At 50.1% G+C, this 19,564-nt stretch overlaps 1 protein-coding gene across 2 annotated transcripts; it reads right to left on the bottom strand.

Annotated features, from left to right (window-relative positions):
* Positions 1 to 2,812: 2,812 nt before the first annotated feature.
* On the bottom strand, positions 2,813 to 12,834 carry UBXN10 (UBX domain protein 10). 2 transcript variants are annotated; one of them, XM_057499800.1, is made up of 2 exons: positions 12,699 to 12,834; positions 2,813 to 5,647 (listed from the first exon to the last, which is right to left on the bottom strand). In XM_057499800.1, the coding sequence occupies exon 2, from the start codon at positions 5,630 to 5,632 to the stop codon at positions 4,790 to 4,792; it is 843 nt and encodes a 280-aa protein (XP_057355783.1). In that variant the 5' UTR covers positions 5,633 to 5,647; positions 12,699 to 12,834; the 3' UTR covers positions 2,813 to 4,789. The 2 variants fall into 2 exon arrangements, with proteins under 2 accessions (XP_057355783.1, XP_036770400.2); XM_036914505.2 differs by lacking the exon at positions 12,699 to 12,834 and adding an exon at positions 11,170 to 11,263.
* Between the last annotated feature and the right edge of the window lie 6,730 nt (positions 12,835 to 19,564).

The raw sequence follows: 19,564 nt of genomic DNA, 5'->3' as shown, positions 1-19,564 counted from the left end.
GAGTTGCTGCCATCCTCCCATGGTTTGTCCGCGGGTAGCTGGCTTCTCTTGCTAACAGTGGGCTGGGGCTGGGAGACCTGGGATAGCCCTTGGTGGCACTCACCAACCAGAGCTGACCCGTGATCTCTACCTCTCTGAGGGCAAATGTCAGAGAGGTACAATTCTCAGCTGCTCACAAAAAGGACCAAGGCCTTACAGATCCCCTCATTGTAAAGAACAGGTGGGCCTAAAAATCATGAAACTGGAAGCCTTGTTAATTAGCCAAAGAACAGTGGTTTTCTTTTCTTTCCTAAGAGGAATCATCCCAAATCCAGGCTGCTGGAGTTGAATGAATGGAATGAAGGGAAGCAGGAGAGGGAGAGAGGGGGGAGGAGGGGGGAGGCATAGATAAGCAAAGTGTTATTTTACTGAAACAGGACTTATTAAGTAACTTTGGACAGTCATCTTACCCCTAGAGTTGGATGGCAACTGATTGTGTTTAACCTACATATTACGTGAAATAGGAACCATTCTAGTTACATCTCTTCTTAATTAGAGCAATGAAGAGCTTTGGGATTCTCTGTATGCTTTGTCCAAAAACATTCGTTCCTGTGAACACTGCTGCTGTTCCGGGGGTTTCCCCTGCCTGCATGTGTTCATCTTGTTGCCCTCATGTTTGTTTCTTTTTCAGGAAACAGTCCCCATTGGTGATATGATCAAGCTAGGCCCACTTGGGTAAATCCCAACTTGTCAAACTAATTTGCTTTCTTTTTTTTCTTAAGAAAATGGATGATGAGCCCAGAATCTGAGCACCTCTGATGACATCTCTGGCCCAAGGCACCGTCGCTTCTCCCCTGGCTGCTGTCAACGTCCAGTCATGAGTCCTCCATCTTCCAGCTTGACCCCTGCAGTCTACTCTCAACACAGCAGCCAGAGAGCTCCCCTGAGCAGACGGTTGGAATGAGGCTTGCTTCGTTGTATCCACTGGCAGTTGTCACACCAGTTGTTCAATTCCTGAGACCAGATTTAAGTGTGTCCAGAAATATCTCCAGAGGTTTGTTCTTCCCCATCAACTGTTCAGTTCCCACTTCTTCCTAAACTGCTTGCAGGGAGAGGGCGTTAGAAGCTGATCAAAACTGCCCTAATCAGGCAGAAAAACTGTCACATCACCCGTGTAGTCACAAAATAAAACACCCAATTTTATTTCTATAAAGTGAGTTACTGTCTTGTGTGTTGGTGAGTCACCAGAAGTCTGCTGTGCTTGGATTGCTACGTCCTCCGCAGTGGCCTCCGACCTTCACTGCTTATATGGTGGGGTTTGGGTTGGTTCTGGTTTGGGGTGCGCTTGGCCAGTCTCCAAATTTCCTCTGTATTGTGGTGTGTTCCCTTAGTGGACTAAGGAAACAGATGTTCCTGCATAATTCTCAGAATGATTTCTGAACTAATGCCAAAGTAAAATAATCTAGTTTTCTAAGCAATTGTGTTTAAAAAGTAGAAAAGTAGACCCTCTTACCACACAAAAGGCTCATCTAAAATATGTCTCAAAACCACAGGAAACTGTGCATCCTCTCATCTCCACTTATGATGACTTTAATAAAATTGTGTAAGGAGAAACTATTTTGCATCTTGGGGCAGAGTGGCTTTATCTGACATTAGAAACCCAGTTAAAATGGTGATAAGAGCATGAACAAAAGCAAGGTTTATATTCTGGAAGGCCTGCTTGTATGATGCATGACAGTGATGGTGATTTGTCACTAGTCTTTTAATTGGAATGGAGACCTCAGGCTTGTCTTAGTTTGTTTGTGAAGCACTTAATGTGGGAGCACTGGGGTGATGCTGGCCCACGGTCATGTGCACCTGCATCCCTACCTCAGGACAGCCCTGGCTTGATGGCCTTTGGCTGGGTCCCCAGGTACTTTCTGGGCAAGGACGGTTGTTTTGAAGCCATCTGTTGGCGAAAATGTTTTGGATCCTAAATGATGACTCACTTATTTCTCCAGCTGTTCCTTCAGCTGCCAGCACTAATTTACCTCCTGGACTTTATCAGGGGATATACTGGAATAGCTTGTCATGAAGCTTTGTCCTATGCAAAGTTCATGTTCCAGATGAGCAGCCTTCCTAGTACCATCACTGGGGTTCCTTTGCATTTCACAGCGGGGGAGGGGTGGTGGAGAAAACAGCAGCCATCAGGCCTGGTCCTCACTCTGGGGTCTTTCATGGATAAAGCTGCAGCCACCAACCTCAGTCGGGTTTGAGAGCCCAGAGGTGGCTCCACATTTTACAGATGGTCTCTGGGTGGGACACCAATGCCTGTCACCAAGCATGACGCAGGATAGGCCTGCAATGATTGCTGGTTAAGTGGATGCAGGAGGTCTGTAACCACAAAGTGGGCACAGCTGACTTACCCAGGGCCACAAAGAGTAGTAGCCAGCCCCAGCTGAACCCCATAGGACAGAGTATACCCATTGTCAGTTGTCACATGCAGAGCTACCAAGAGCTCTGGAATCCCGAGTCCATTCTTGCTGACCTCAAAAGGAGTGCAGTGCAATGATGCCTGGGAGAAATTCAGGAGACTCTCCCCATGCAGGCAGGCTTAATGCTGTAAGCTGAGGGCCAGAGCTACAGGAAGGGGGCTCATCTGCAGTGGCTGGGGGAGAGGGCTCGGAACCAAGTGCTTACCAAGATCAGGTGGATGAACTCCTCTGTCCACTACAGCGTGGGAGCAAAGTCTTGGGCTAAATACAGGTGTACTTCTCCACTGAGTCAATTTCACACAAATCAGTTTTTATTGTTAGTATCATCATCTTTTGTCCAAAAAAAAAAAAAAAGATCATTAAGGTGGTTCAAATCTAGTTTTATTCATATATCCTAAAATATCCTAAAACATTCCTATGCCTCATGCCTTCCATTTTTTTCACCACCCCCAAATTCTAAGCTAAACAGCAGAAGCAAACCCCAAGTGCAGAAGATTCTAACCCTCAAGCATGCTGCATTTTACTGAAGTTTTCTAAAGGTTTCCTGCCTAGAGAAATTACTCGGTCCCAGGTGGGTGGGATTTTATTCTTACCACAGAGTAGGTGTAATTTTGTGGGAGGCTCTTCCCCCAGCCTTCCAGATCAGAGGCACAGTTTTAGGTGGGAGGTGAATCTGTACTGAGTACCAGACTCAAGCCACCAGCCTCTTCTGCCGGGGTCGGTAACTGGGAGCTGTGGCCAGTCATGTGCGCTGCAGAGGGCACCGCAAGCCCCAGATGACCTTTGCAGTCAAAGGAGCTGTTGACCAAACAAGAGGTTATTGAGAAATTTTGCTGAACATTCAGAAATAACCTATCTTGAGTGATCTGTGTGGTGTGGGATGCAGTTAGGACAAAGCAAGCCTTCTTCAGAGGAAACTATGTTGGTGTTAATCTCCATGGCTAGTATCAATTTACGGGGAGTTACATTTCCAGCCACATTCCTTATCTACGCCCACGATGTGCTTGTTGTTGAGGTTGCAACACTGATATGCTTCCCCAACTCCTGCCTTCTCTGTGTACCTAGGAGGTGGGAGTGTATTATCAGCACCCAAGGCTTCACAGTGGCCAAGCCCTGGGGGGATAAGATTCCCTACTTTCAATGGTGATTTGGCCATAAAGAAGGTCCAGATGAGACGCGGGAGTCTGGCTGAACTCACAATACAAGAAAACTTTGGCAAATTATCCATGTCACCTCTTCAGGATTGGAAAAAGAAGACTGTGGTTTTCAACACAGTTGCAGGCTCAGGCAGTCAGCCGCACTTCCTGCCAATCAACAGGACCACATGGGCACAGTGAGTAAGTGACAACAAACTGAGGGGCCCTTCCCCTCCGGGGGCTTCTAAGTCTAAGAGCCACTGGGCACTAGGGGGCCTCCATGTGTGTAGTAGGTAGGACATGGAAACTGGGGGATAAAACAATGCATCCACACCCAGGTAAGCCCGAGGCCTTCAGCGCCAACTTGCACAGGCCTGTAGGTTTGTATGATTTAAGAACAAAACATGCCATGACTGACAAAAGCAAAGGAAATGAGGTTACAATGGCTTTCCAAAGTTTGGGAAGAACTGTATGCACAGAGAATAGCTACCAAAAGTTGTAAACCTAGTTATTCTCTACTTAAAAGAAGCTGCGTGACTAATCTACGGCTGGGGAAGCAATTTACTTTCCAGTTCCCAGTGATTTTAGAAATGTGGAGGTATTAGGGATTTGTATTAGCAAAATACCTGCTCTTTCCCCTGAGACCCCCTCACACAAAACAACAGTCATCCCCAAGGAACTCTAGTCACCCAGACCCAGCAGAGGGGCTGCTTCCAAGATAGGGCCAACCACCTGTTTCTTAAGGATGCTTGCTGAGACTTACAAATGCCAGCTTGACATTTCCTGAACCCTAGTTATTTACCAGGCTAGAATCCCCTCTAGGAAGTGTTTAATCCTGCATCAAATGCAGAGACAAACCACTGGCTTCAAGAGAATGGGAGTTCATTGTAAAGGCAAGCAGGTGCTCTGGACAGGGCCCAAAACTCTAGAAAAAGGGAGGCCTGGTCACAGCCGTTTGAGGAACAGCCTCGGTAACTTGCCAGTTCACTCCAGAATTTAGCAACTGGAAGAGAATCTTCTTGATGTGCTTGGTGGGTGTGCAAATATCCCTGCCTCAAAGGTGATGCTGTGAAGACAGGAGTCCCAGTCCCAGCGGCACCACGGTGCCATGGCACTTGACACCACGCTGCCCAGGATGCCAAGGCACCCAAGCACACTTCTTGCTCAGAGACCCAGGACCCCAGCTGGGTGGCTGTGGACTCAGGGCCCCCCTGCCCCACCTCCCTGTGAGATGCCCAGCACCGACTTGTGGGGGATTCCGCACTCTTGCAGAGATTTGGTGAGATCAGAGAGGCATCTCCGGGGCACCTCCATTGTTTCGATGCTGCAGTGCTCGTAGCTGGCTTTGTTCTTGTGCTCAGCTACAGCAACAACGGTTTGCAGGTCATCAGTTGGTCGGAAGTGGTGTACAAACCTTCGGCCTGACGGTGACCTGACAGCAAGCAGCAGCCTTGGCTCTTGATCTGACGGTTCCTCCAGATCTCCAGCCCTGGGGGAGGTCTGTCTCTTGTTTTGGATGAATTTTCTCTCTGGGGAACAGGCTTGAGCTCTGGAATCTTCTTTGCTTGTCTTCATGGAGCAGGTCTCCTCTTGGTAAAGACCCTGTGTGCTGCTCAGGTGCAGTGAGCCGGCCTTTTGAGCTACTGTTTCCACCGCCCCCTCCTGCAGGGTCTTCCTGCTGATGGAAGGAAGAACTGGGTATTTATTGAGGGAAGAGGAAGCCCCAGTGGGCACCTGCTGCAGCAGCTCAGAGATCCCATCGGAAGCTCCCTGATTGGGAGGTCTGGGTGCACAGCCTCCTGGTTTCTGGCTGCTTGGGGACTTGCAAGGAATTGCTGGAGGCAGAGAAGAACGTGTGTCATGTGAGTACATCCCTGTGTCCTGGGGTTTGTGCAGACTTGACCGCATGCGACCCTTGGCGGACTTGGGCCTTATGAGGTGCATGTTCAGTGCATGTGGCTGCCAGGCGAAGCTGTCGGCCACTGTGCTGACCACAGAGCTGTGTTCAGGGGGAGCTATGTTCACAGAGGCTTCCGTGGCCATTGCTTCTTAGGACCCCTAAGGAAGCAGGAGAAAAGAGAGGAAGCCATGATCAAACTTCCAGGACTTCTGGATCTAAGCCCTTCACTCTCCAGTGCCAGGATTAGTACCAACCGGCCACCCTCGAGGGTGTAGGGCATCTCTCTGGATTTCTGACATCTGGAGAGGGGCACCCTCTGCAAGTCATTTGCTCATTCATTTCAGGCAGTTGGAATAAATATATCAGAGCACCAAACTCCTTTCACTTGAACAGGGAGGGAAGACAGGTGTTGAATCCATGAGTAAATAGATCTTTTCAAAAAGTAGTAATTGCTCAGAGGAAAATAAAAAAGGTGTTGCACCAGAGAGAGACAAGGGTGGGAGTCTAACTCTTAATCTTTTGGGTTGGGGGTACTTTAAGCTGAGAGACCAGGATGATGACAAGGCACCAGCCATGTTACACTTTAGACTGGCTAACCTTTTCCAGAAATATTTTCAGCTCTGAGAGCCACATGGTCTCTGTTCCAATTACCCAGCCCTGCCAGTGTAGCACAAGAACAGTCATAGACGATATGTACACACAGGATTGTGGCTGTGTTCTGATGAAACTTGATAAAGACAGGGGTGGGCCAGATTCGGCCCATGCTGTGGTTTGCCCACCCTTGATCTAGGGGGAATCACATCCAGGTGTAGACAAAGGCCTGAGGTGGGGCAGGCTTGATGTGCTCCAGGGAATCTTCTGGCCCCCAGGGTACACAGCCCTCCCTATGGGCAGCCTATACAACCCATAGATGTGGAGGCAGAGAAAGGAAGGTTATCAGTAGCTGCCTTTGCACAAAAGAGCGACAATAACCCAGTTAAGTTCCCGAGCAGGGAAACCAGGCTGAGCTTCACTGAAGGGCTGAGAGCAGACCACAAACTTCTCTGTTCTTTGATCACAGTGGTCGCCTCTGGGCCAGCGCTCACTCTGGAAGAGCCACTCAGTGCAACCCCCCTTCTCACCTTCTCCCTCAATCCTTTTTGTATTCGTTCCCCATCCAGCCATAGTTTGGCCTTATTTCATTCCCCTTCCTATTGTGTGTTCATTCAACCTTGCTAGGTGGCTCTACACAAGTCACTCCCATAAAATCCCTCCACTGCCTTAACTTTGTTCCCAGGGTGGAGGGAGAGGAGTGGGGGGGCCCTGTTACTGATCGGCCCTTTGGCCAGAACTCGCTGTGAGGTACTCAGGTGCTAGCCCAGGGGTACGCACACCTTTCATGTTAATGGTCAGACAGGAATATTTTTGGCTTTGTGGGTCAAAAACATTGTGGCGTATGGTCTGTCACAACGAGTTGGCTCTGTCCTTGCAGTGGGAAAGCCACTACAGACAGCATGTAAGTGAACAGGTGTGGCTATGTTCCAATAAAACTTCATTTATGGACGCTGCTGTTTGAATTTCACAGAATTTTCATGTGGCGCAAACTACTATTATTCTTTTGGTTTTTTTCAACCATGTAAAAAGGTAAAAGCTGTTCTTAGCTCACGAACTACACAAAAATGGGTATTGGGCCATTATCTGCCAAACCCCGTCTTAGACCCACTCCAGAGGGGACTCTGGGCACATGCTGATCGTACAGATGTGTAAGCCAGAAAGGCAGAGCAATGCCCCCTGCTCAAGGCCGGTGGGCAGGAGAGCCTGAAACAGAGCTCAGGTCTGTGACACACAGTCCTGTTCCAGAGGACCAGGCGGCCCATTGTCTCTTCATTGGCTGTTTACATTTCTGTCTTCCCAACTACCTGCTAAACACTTTGCATCTGTAAACACTATATTCGCATCTCCCCTTAGCAGAGCTCAGGAGTGTTCTGAAATCACACCGAAGCAATGTTCTGAGGCATGGTGGGAAGTGCAGCCCGGAATTGCCAAATCAGGTGTCCTCTTTCCTCACCATCAGAGGCCTCTTGGCGAACAGAGTCATCACTCCTCGTCCTCCCAGGCCCTGGTTACATCCTTCCCGGAACACGCAACTTGGTGCTCCCTGTTCTCTGCCTCCCTCTGAACCCTGACCGCTAGGGTACTCCTGTTTTCTCCACCCACAGGCTGATCGGAGTCTTTCGTGGTCTTCTAAAGACCTTCTGGTAACTTCCCAGTGCCTCACTGTCTTCAAGAAGCAGCACGTTTGGGTACAAAGGGCACAGGACCTCCAATCGTTTGCAGGCTCTGTTGAGAGCTAGCTGTGTAACCACAGGGCATTCCCCCTACCTTTCTGATACAGGCACATCTCAGGAAGGAAGTTGGGTTCCAGACCACCACAATACAGCAAACATCGCAATAAAGTGAGTCAAATGAATTTTCTCCCAGTGCACATAAAAGTTATGTTTACACTATGCTGTAGTCTATTAAAGTGTGCAATAGCATTACATCTAAAAACACAATGTATGTGCTTTAATTAAAAACTTTGTTGCTCAACAATGCTAACCATTGTTTGAGCTTTCAAAGAGTTGTAATCACTGATCGCAGATCACGATTGGTAAATATAACAATAATGAACAAGTTTGAAATATTGCAAGAATCACCAATATGTGACACAGTGGCCCAAAGTGGGAAAATGCTATTGGAAAAATGGAGCCAATTAGACTTGCCCAATGCTGGGTTGCCACAAACCTTCAATCTGGGAAAAATGCAGTATCTGTCGAGCTGAACAAAGTGAGGTGTGTCTGTACATCACTTTCCTCATCCATAGAATTAGCTGTAAGACCTTGAAGACATTATTCAAACACCTCACATCAGTCTCTTTCCTGCACCATGAGGCTAGTGATATGATATCATGTAGGTGAGGCCGGAAGCACAAGGCTTGACACACAGCAAGGGTTTAATTAGGTGGTAAGGTTCTTTTTGTTTTTGTTTTTCTGCTTGTTTAGGGCTTTCTATTATTTTAGGCCCCAAAGTCTAGCCTGTTGCTGCTGAGCTTTTCCCCAGGGTGTTCTGCTCCTAGACACTGCTAACCAGCTGGTGACTCCTGGGCCTCATGCCTGCCCTGCCCTGCCCACTGCACAGAAATGGCAGAGAGCTACGGCCTACAGAATTGCCTCAAAAATGTGAAATGAATGCTTTCCAACAAATTCCTGCTAATTCCACACTTTAATGGCATACTTACCTCAAATGCACTTACTCCAAGCTACCTTCATCACACAGTCCTGAACGTCACTGTAATCCCAGCCCCTTAGCTTTGCACTCCAAAATTACCATTCTGTGTGCACTACCATTATTGCTTCATTGTAAGAAGCACTCTCTCCCTCTCCACCCAAACCACAAGCAAACAAAACACAATATCCCTGTATGTTTCTGAAGCCCTACTCAGTTCAGAATCTACCCTGTCTTCCTTAACATCAAGGCCTGTAAGTTTGCTCCCTTCTATCCACAGACCAAGCCTTCACACCCTCCCATATTCCACTTCTTGCTAGGCTTTCACACCCAATCTGGCTGCTAGAAGTTCAGGAGCCTTCTCCTTGGCATCAAAAAAAGCTTGCCCATTTCTGTGTTAATTTCATCTATTTTCTGAATCCACTGTGAAGAACATGTGGGGGTTTCTTCCCTTTGATTTTAGTTTAATTCTAAAGTCTTTCCCTTGTAATTTAGCAGCTCTGCACTTTTCACTCAGGAAGGCTGGAGATATTAACTGTCCAGCTCTTCTGCCAAAGATGAGCTCCACTGATACACTGCCTCATGCTCTCTGCCCACCCTCCTCCCCCACAGAATGGCTACTAATTTGCCACAGCTTCTACAGAATTATCACAGACTTGGCTTCTAACTCCCACACATGCCTCGGCAAGGTTTAACTGTCAGTAAGTTTGGTAACTTAGAAACCTCTTCCTTAACAACTTTGACGAGGAAAGTCATGTGTTCTCACAGGCTTTCTGCTGGATTATTTTTAACAGTAAAACTTGACTATGTGCATGCACTTTCTATACCTTTTGGTACTATATAATTATCCATGTTCAGGGGGTGTCATATTCTAGACACCCTGGTCATAAGATAACATGACTGCGAGCTATCTCAGAGAAAAACCTCAATTATGACTAATTCCTGTAAGCCCACTCATGGTTATTTAGAGACTAACACCTCCTTCAGGTAAAACCGTTCCATCAAACCTGCTTTCGTAACCTGCTGCGTCTCCCGAGTGCAGGGACCATCTGCTGCAAGGAGGGAACACCAGCTCTTCCCAACTTCTGTCATGTGGAGAGGGAAGTGAGGGCAACAGCTGTATGAGGACCTGGCCCAACTACACCCTTACATCCACCCCTCGGGTCCCAAGCTCTCCCCACCCCCTCAGTCCGGGAAGGCTTCTGCAGCACCCATTGTCATCTCTGCACAGCTCATTTCACCACCTGTAGGCCCAGCAGACTCTCAACCACAAAGTGATCTGATAAGACCTAGGCGTAGGCACCCATCAAGCCGCCAGCTGAATAGGCAAGGGGCCTGTTTACTTCAACATAATACCTGCATCCCAGAGGCCTGCTAGGAGTCAGGAAACAAACACTGATAGCTGTTTCCAAGGAATTGCCAAAAGGGCAAACGCCCAACCTTAAGATTAATTGCCAGATCAACCGGAAAGAAGGAAATTATAGCAGGAGAGGCTAAAGTCATAGTCTTGCTTTCCAAAGGGCCCACCTCCCCCCAAAGGGTCAGACCACCCTATTTCAGTCACAGCCCAAATCTAAACCTACAGTAAGTACAATAAAATATAACCACCCACACACCATCTGCTGGTATATACCAGAGATGCATACATTTGAATTGGTCTTTTAAAAACGTTTACCAGTTAAGACCATCCCCTGCCAATCCCTACCTCTCCTTATGAGGCTTTCAGGATGAAAACGCTCAGAAGAACCAACAGGAGATGGTAGCTGGCCTGAGAATGAGAAAACTTTGGTACCACTCCCAGTTCTCCCAGGACTAATGATTAGAATACACTGGCCTATGCCGAGCGCCACGTTGACAGGGGGAGTGGAGAAATTGGACCACAAGCCACCAATGTGATCAAAGGTTTGGAAAAGGAACTGGGGATGATTCCAGCAGCCCCGGGAGGCGGGTAGGTGGAGGGGGAAGGCTCAATTATTTGCAAGTACTGGCAGCTCTAGAAGGAAACAAACTAAAACAGCAGAAGGAGGGATTTAGGGGAGGGGCAAGAAGGAGCTTCTCGAGTGTGAGAGTTGAATTGGGCCAAGAGCACAGGTCTGGGGGAGGCTCAGATCTGGTTCCGGGCTCTCTGTGTGACAAGATGTCCCTGTCCCTCTGGGTCTGCGTCCCGCGCTGTACTGCCCAGCCAGGGTGGGGGCATGGCCCAGAGGTTTCCCAGGCTCCTCGGATTCCGCAGAGCCCGCGAGTTGTCCTATCCCGGCAACAGTGAGCTCACACCAGGCTGGCTTTGCCCCTGGGGAGTAGCCACTTCCCCGGCCCCTGTCCTGTCTCCCGGGGTTCGCCTCTGTGTCCGGGTCTGGGCAGGCCCGCCCGGCGACCAGCCCGGGCCCGGGACTGGCCTCCCGGCCCCTTCCAGGCCACCGGGTCCCGCCGCTCTCACCTCGCCGCTCCGTTTCGTCAGCTGCGGCCGCCAGGCTCGGCCCCGCTGGTAAACAGCCCGGTCTCCCGGGCAACCGCGCAGGTGGGGGGCCACGTGCTTCCGGCCTGACCGGAACGCCCGCCGGGTGGGGGGCTGGGTGTAGGGCGAGGCCGGAGGCTTAGGGGAGGGGAACCTGGGCTGGTGCGGGGGAGCACCCCGGGGAGCACCCCGCCGGCCTCAAGACTGTTTGGGGGCCTAGTAGTGGTCCCCGGTTTTCAGATGACGTTGCTGGACTGCCTGCGTCCTGCGAACCCTAGGCCCTCAGGGGGCATCTGTTTGAGTTCGAGACCAGCTGTCCGCCTTGTCAGCCCCCAGCGCAGCCCTTTCAACCCTCCTCGACCTCTTCATGTCCTCCTCAGCCTCCCACTCCGGCACCACGTCCGGAACCTGGTGTCACCTCCGCCTGCTCCCGCTCTGGTCCTCCTAACCGCATCTTCCCGGACATCCACTCCAGTCACTTCCACCACAGGTGTCTTTCAGCATCGTCGGGACTCCAGTCCAGTGGCCCCTCCGCTTGCTCCCCGTTTATCAACCTGCTTCTTCTCTATCCTGCCCAGCCCATGGTCCATTATCTCGTCCAGTCTCTTGCAAGAATCCTCCAGGCCCTGGTCCTGCTGTCTGCTCCCCCCTGATGAAACTCCAGCGGTCCACCTACGCCCAGGTACTGAGGGACTCTTGACCAGCCACGGACCTTGATGGAATGGCATGTGTGTCGCCACCCCGACTGGACCCCCAGCCCACCCAGAAATCCTTCCACGTTCTCCAGCTTGGTTCTGTCTCCTTTGTCCTCCGTGACTATTTCAAACCTCCTCCTCTCTCCTGAAGCCTCTCACCTCTTCCCCTCCCTTCTACCGCTCAGAAGATACCTGACTTCCCCCTTAGAAAATAGAAGCTCTCAGATGGAAGTGTTCTCAGCTTTCTGCCATCAGACCTACAAACCTTCCTACTTTGTCTTCCTGTTTTCCTTCCTTCCTCCTTTCCTAATGGTAGGAGACCCATTCTGATTCTGCCCAAGACTGACTGCTCCTCCATGACTGTCTTGAGACCAGTTGCCTGTCACAGAACCACACATATGCACATCCTCACCACACTCTAGTCTTTGGTCCTGCTGTCCCTCTGCCTAGAAGATTCTCCTCCACCCTCCCCAATCTTTCCTTCCCTTTCTTTGCCTAATTCTCACTTACCCTTCAGATCTCAAATGGACGAAGACTTTTTCCCAGGATAGAATTAAGATAGGCTTCATTCAGAAGGAGTCCTAACTGGTCTGTTGTCTGCCAGGTACTGTGCTAGACTCCTAGAATATGCAGATGAATAATTGAGTGACTATATTTTTAGAAGATAGTGTTAGTAGACATTCATATTATCAGAAGAAAGAATTAGAATTCATTTCCTAGGGTTGTGGCAAAATGTTTGCTAATCTTATCCATCCCTGATATATGGACACAGGATTACGATAGAGCGCAAGGCCAACCCTCCTACAAGATACTCACAATCTGGTTGAGGAGACAGGTCACACATCTATAAAAGTTACAAATCAGGTTATTTGCTATATAATTTGAGCCAAGGATAGAAGAGCAGGCTCAGGCTGGGCATGATTGATTATGTTCCAAGTGATCATCAGCATGGACAGGAAGTTCTTTGGGGCCTGAGAAGGATGGGATCATTTCAGCAATGATGTTTCTGTCCATCTCAGAAAAGAAACACCTGATCTGTGGGAGCTGCTGGTGAGGGCCTGGGCTGGGCAGGCCCTTGCTGGGGTTGCCTCCTCACCCACCCCTGGACATCCAGGGAAATGTATGGAGGGCCCCAGGAAGGTGCAGAAGGTGGCAGTTTTAGAGCTGATGGTTTTGCAGCTCTGTGCTGGCAGCTTAATTCTTCTAAGTGATTTTGTCAGAAATGTCTAAGCAATGCTCTTCAGGCCTTCAACGCCCACCCAAAAAAGATTAAAGTGGATTCTTCATCAGCTATTTTAATATTACCTAAGAATTATGCAACCTTTTGGAAAATCAAATTGGCTCCTCACCCCCGTGTGCATGCATGCATGCGTGTGTGTGTGTGTCCCATGTGGGCAAAAAGTAAAATGATGTTTATGCCTAAGGTCTGTTGAATATTCAGCAGTATGTGCCTTTTGCTCCCTGGCGCCCTGTAATGCACAGCCCCAGGGGAGGCTGGAGGGAAGAAAAGGAAGCCTGCCAGCCAGTTGCTGTGCCCGCCTTTTCTTTAAAGAAAGAGCTGCCTCTGTTACCTTTGTCTTCCCTTCTTCCTTAAAGAGAGTGTCTTCTCATTATAAGTACAAACTCTATAATGCCTGGTCTCTGGCACACACACCAAGTGGATTCTCAGTAAAGGCTGCCAGAGGTCACTGCCATGCCAGCTTAAATGTGGACTCACCTTCCTTTTCAGTCATGGTTCCCTCTACTCCCCAGCTCTCTCCCTGGGCTCCAGCCAGCTTGCTCCCCGAATGGGCCCTTAGCTTTTTCCTGAGCAGGGTCTTTGCTCATGCCTGCCCCACCCTGCTGCCTTCCTTAAATCAATCCCAAACCAGTGATCCTGCAAGGCCCATAAACATCATCTCTTTCATGAAGGCCTTTTCTGACACCTCCTCCCCGCCCCCCCAAACCTCATGTGCTTTTCTAACCCCTTTTGGTCCAGTGGAACATGCCCAAGGTGGCACCATGCACCACCCCTGGGTCAGCTCCTCTGTCATCATGACCTTCCTCTGTAAAGGCATCATTAGCCTCCTTTGCCATAGAAAACAACTGAACCTCAGGGCCCTCCAACTTAATGAGGGGTAGAGCAGTTTTAGAACCCCCACCCCAAGTCCAGCTGACCCCAAAGCCCTCCCTGTATCCCAGAGCCCCTCTCCCACCCTGGCATTCCCACAGGGCCCTCTGTCTGTACCTGCCTATAATGCTGGCCATGGGGTTGCAGGCTTGGCCTCTGGAGTCAAGGCTTAAGTTTGAATCATGGCTCACCACTTGCTAGCTGAAGACCTTAAGTAACTGATTAAACTTCTCTGGACCTCAGTTTCCACTTGGAGAATGAGGATGACAAGAGTAGGATTGTTGCCACAGTGACATCAGGTAGTGTGTGTAAAGGTCTTGGCACAGTGCCGGGCACATGGGAAGTACCTGATGAGGGCTAACACTCATTATCATACTGTTTTTATCCAGCAGTGCCTATTTCCTGCAGTAGCTTAGGAGCTCCTTGAGGGCAGGAACTTGCCCGCGTCCGAGTCCCCCTGCTTTGTTCACACAGTCCCTGCTTTGTGGTAGGTGCTCAGCAAATGAGAGTTAAATTAATGAAGAGGCAAAACTGTGCCCACAGCTGGCTTTTCTACCAAGAGGTCCCGCAAGCTGCCAGCTGGTATCCCCCCAAGGATATTTGACCCCTTTTTGAACTAACCCCCCAAGGATATCTGGTTTGAAGTCTAAATGGCCTCCCCTAGGGCTGGGCTGAACGCAGGAGCTTCAGGTTCTTAGCAGCTTGTTCCCAAAGAGCATTTGACCCCTTTTTGAACTAACAGCTTCTAGGTTTTGGAGTCTGTGCCCCGTGTCCCACTCTGTCTGTCCTCGATCCCATTACCCGTGTCAGCTGAGATCACAGGTAGCTTTCAAGCAGAAGGTGAACAGAGTGGACGCACCGGGAGAGAGGCCAAGAGGCTCGCAGTTAGTCGTGGCTCCTGATGTACACCTTCCAGATAATGAAATTTAACCCTTAAACTACTGAAGTTTTTTTATTATTCCCCCTTCCCAATATTATTGGAAAACATTCATAAATGTATTGCTCACTTCCCAGTTTTCTTAAGTAGAACATGTCAAACACAGTGACTCGCCTTGACTGCTGTTGACCAAGTGCTTTCACCTTCCGGAGCTTGTTGAATTTTGCGGGCAATCCGTGGGGAGTCAGTCATTGTCTCCATCCATCAGACAATGAAGCTAAGGCTCAATGAGCTTAAATGACTCTGCCAGGAAGTGGTAGGCCCCTCTTCTCCAACATCAAACCGGAGTTATTTGCTCTCCACCTTTGCAGCCTCTTACACAATGCAACCTTTTCTTGGTGACTCAAAGTCAATAATTGTGCTACAGGTTCGACACTGTTGATGTGGTTAGAACCACCTGCCTCAGCGGCCCCAAGTTCATAGGCTTGGTTGGTTACCATTTTCATCATGCCTCCTCTCCCTTGTCTTTCTACTAACAGCATCCTCTGTAACTTCATTCCTGTCCAACTGCTGGGCCTGAGAAAAAGAGGTTCATACCTTGCTAGAACTGCATCCAAAGTAATAACATTGTTGCATCAACTTGGATGCTTGGGTGGATTTTGGTTTTGTTTCCTCAGCTGTGTTTTGGAAAGGCATAGCTCTTGGCTCAGTGACCCACAGGTAAGCAGGGAGGACTGCTAAGGGATTAGGGGTGCCACCTTTGGAGTCAGACACACCTGGTAAGTCCGGGGTCTGTCAGTTTGCAGGGCAAAGTACCTAACCTCTGCTAGTCTCTATTCCCTCCTCGATAAACTGGGCTTGATCATCTGTGCTTCATCAGGAGTACTGAAAGCAGATTTAAGGAGTTAACCCACATACTGTGCTGAGCCACTTTCTGGCCCTCATCACCTCATTACCCTACCCCTCAATGGGTAGGTTGCAGTTTTGTTTTGATTTCTGTAGCTTGAAGCAAGATAGGACTCTGATCATTCATTTCTCAAATATTTATTCACTGTGGATTTTTCTGTGCCTAGTTTCCTAACCTGCATGGTGAGGATAATAACAGTATTTATCTAGTTGGAGGATGTGAGGACTTAGTGAGTAAATATATTTGAAGTGCCCAGAAACCATGTAGGGTATAACACAGGTGCTATACAGGTGTTACCCACCATCATCATTGGTACTAGTTTATGCCAGGCCCTGTGCTAGTTAGGAACTAGGAGACAACAGTGAATAAAACAGAGTGATCTTTGACTTACGGAGTTGCAGGCTCTTTCCTCATTTTCTGCATTGAGGAAGAAAGCCAACTGATGTTTCATCACTATCTGTGTAAGATGAATGGATGGGTATGAGAGGGTAGCTCTCAGGGACCTGCCACTTGCTGCCTACTGCCCTAGAGGCTGGCATGGGGGTCCATGCCACTTGCCCTACAATGTAGAGACAGCCTCTGGGCCTCTGGGACTGTGCTCTGGGTTTTGTTTCAGTACAGTCCAAAGCACCCTGAAACAGTTAGTCAAAGGACAGAACCATGCCCATCTTACTAAGTCAGAGCCATGAAGGTCAGCATCTGAAATTCTCTGGAGCCTTCAAAACACTGCATAGACAAGAGGTGTGGGCAGGACAGGGAGCCTGGTGAGGTGTCAAGAGCGCAGGACTTGGAGTTAGGACCCCAGTTCAAGTCTGGACCCTGCCACCTGGTCTTCTTCAGGTCACTCCTCCTCTCTGAGCCTTGGCTTCCTTGATGCCAAATGGGAGCGTGATAGTGAGGAAGTGATAGGAGCAGAATACAAGCTCAGGGCAACTTAAGGCCCCTTCAGATGCCGCCTTCTTTTGAGGATGTGTTCACTGCTGCTGCTGCTGAGCTCAAAGGCATTTGTTTACCCACCCGCTGGAACAATGCTTCTCACTCTTCACAGGCTTAGATTGGCCTCCTTGGACACTGACTCTGAGATAGGGAAGTGCATTGCTGGGAGGATCCCAGGAGAGTCATCTGTTGGGAAATGAACTAGGCCAGATTGGGGAGAGGGAGAAGCTGACACACAGGGGGAGAAGCTGACACACAGAGGGAGAAGCTGACACACAGGGGGAGAAGCTGGCACACAGGGGGAGAAGCTGGCACACAAGGGGAGAAGCTGACACACAAGGGGAGAAGCTGACACACAAGGGGAGAAGCTGACACATGGAGGGAGAAGCTGGCACACAGGGGGAGAAGCTGACACAAAGGGGGAGAAGCTGACACACAGGGGGAGAAGCTGGCACACGGAGGGAGAAGCTGGCACACAGAGGGGGAAGCTGGCACACAGAGGGAGAAGCTGACACACAGGGGGAGAAGCTGACACACGGAGGGAGAAGCTGACACACGGAGGGAGAAGCTGACACACAGGGGGAGAAGCTGGCACACAGAGGGAGAAGCTGACACACAGGGGGAGAAGCTGACACACAGGGGGAGAAGCTGACACACAGAGGGAGAAGCTGACACACAGGGGGAGAAGCTGACACACGGGGAGAAGCTGACACACGGAGGGAGAAGCTGACACACAGGGGGAGAAGCTGGCACACAGAGGGAGAAGCTGACACACAGGGGGAGAAGCTGACACACGGGGAGAAGCTGACACACAGGGGGAGAAGCTGACACACGGAGGGAGAAGCTGACACACAGGGGGAGAAGCTGACACACGGAGGGAGAAGCTGACACACAGGGGGAGAAGCTGACACACGGAGGGAGAAGCTGACACACAGGGGGAGAAGCTGACACACGGAGGGAGAAGCTGACACACAGGGGGAGAAGCTGACACACGGAGGGAGAAGCTGACACACGGAGGGAGAAGCTGACACACAGGGGGAGAAGCTGACACATGGAGGGAGAAGCTGGCACACAGGGGAGAAGCTGGCACACAGAGGGAGAAGCTGACACACAGGGGGAGAAGCTGACACACGGAGGGAGAAGCTGACACACGGAGGGAGAAGCTGACACACAGGGGGAGAAGCTGACACACAGGGGGAGAAGCTGACACACAGGGGGAGAAGCTGACACATGGAGGGAGAAGCTGGCACACAGGGGGAGAAGCTGACACACGGAGGGAGAAGCTGACACACAGAGGGAGAAGTCCCTAGGAGGGAGAAGCTGACACACGGAGGGAGAAGCTGGCACACAGGGGGAGAAGCTGGCACACAGGGGGAGAAGCTGACACACAGGGGGAGAAGCTGACACACGGAGGGAGAAGCTGGCACACAGGGGGAGAAGCTGGCACACAGGGGGAGAAGCTGACACACGGAGGGAGAAGCTGGCACACAGGGGGAGAAGCTGACACACAGGGGGAGAAGCTGGCACACAGGGGGAGAAGCTGGCACACAGAGGGAGAAGCTGACACACGGAGGGAGAAGCTGGCACACAGGGGGAGAAGCTGACACACAGAGGGAGAAGCTGACACACAGGGGGAGAAGCTGACACACAGAGGGAGAAGCTGACACACAGGGGGAGAAGCTGATAGATGGAGGGAGAAGCTGACACACAGGGGGAGAAGCTGATAGATGGAGGGAGAAGCTGGCACACGGAGGGAGAAGTCCCTAGGAGGGATCATGATCTTTGACCAGACAGTTCCCGCAGCAGAAGCCATTCCCAAGAGTGAGAATGTCAGGAGCGCTGACAGTCCATCTCTGAAGGGGGTACCTAACTGAAACAATGCTAAATATTCAGGAAACAATAGAGAACTACGCGTAGAATTTCTGCCCACATTTGGTCTGCCCGGTTTTTGGTCTTCAAATGGTCTCAGTTTACCCATTTTGTCTCTCTAGCCAACTTGGAAGCCCTCTACAGGCCTGACTCTTGCCTCATTAGAGGTGCACACAGTTGGTGCCTAATATGAGTCTGCAGTTTCATTACTGGCTGTGCTCCCAGGTCCTTGACTTTGTTTCTCTAAACATCATCACCTGCTCGTCTCAGGGCCCGGACATCCCGCGAGCCCTCTCTGCAGCCTCGGGGAGGGAGCCCTGGGCCTGTGTTTGGTGGCTCATCTCCAGTGCATACCTGAGGCCACTCTGACCCCCTGCAGCCCAAATGCTCATTACAAATGGGTAAACAGAGATCATATGAGTCCCTTATTTGTGGACCAAATCATCACGTGGTTATTGTTTCAGACTCAAAAGAGATAAAGGAAACCAGCCTGCAGAGACGGAACCTAATTTGAGAACATCCCACGCAGCATTTGGAATGAAGGCTGGCTGGGTCCAGGCCTAGTCGGGGCCCAGCCTCACGCATCCACCAGAGCCTTGCCAGAGGGAACACAGCAGGGGCGCCCGCTGAGCTCTCTCGGGGTGCTGCAACAGGATGCTCATTTTCAAGTTTTCCTGGGAAACTTTGCCACGGAGTGTAAATCTAGCCGAAGCTCTGTACCCCCAGGCCCTCCAGGCTCTACTGAGCCATTGTTCAGGCTCCAAGTCCGGACATTCCCAGATTTTGCCTGATTTATGGTGCAGTGCACAAAGACCACTTTTTTTCTCTATTTTTAAAAATTAAGGTATCATTGATATACAATCTTATGTAGGTTTCTGTGGGTAAAATTGTAATATTTTCAGAATTTCTCACCTGGCTTTAGTACATCTGCACATCAATAGGCATTCAGAGGTGGAGAGAAGTATGGCTTGAGTGCATTTGCA

This window comes from Manis pentadactyla, chromosome 4 (genome assembly GCF_030020395.1).
Source record: "Manis pentadactyla isolate mManPen7 chromosome 4, mManPen7.hap1, whole genome shotgun sequence".
Taxonomy (NCBI): domain Eukaryota; kingdom Metazoa; phylum Chordata; class Mammalia; order Pholidota; family Manidae; genus Manis; species Manis pentadactyla.
The sequence above is the reverse complement of the archived record's forward strand: the minus strand, read 5'-3'. Positions and strand labels throughout refer to the sequence as shown.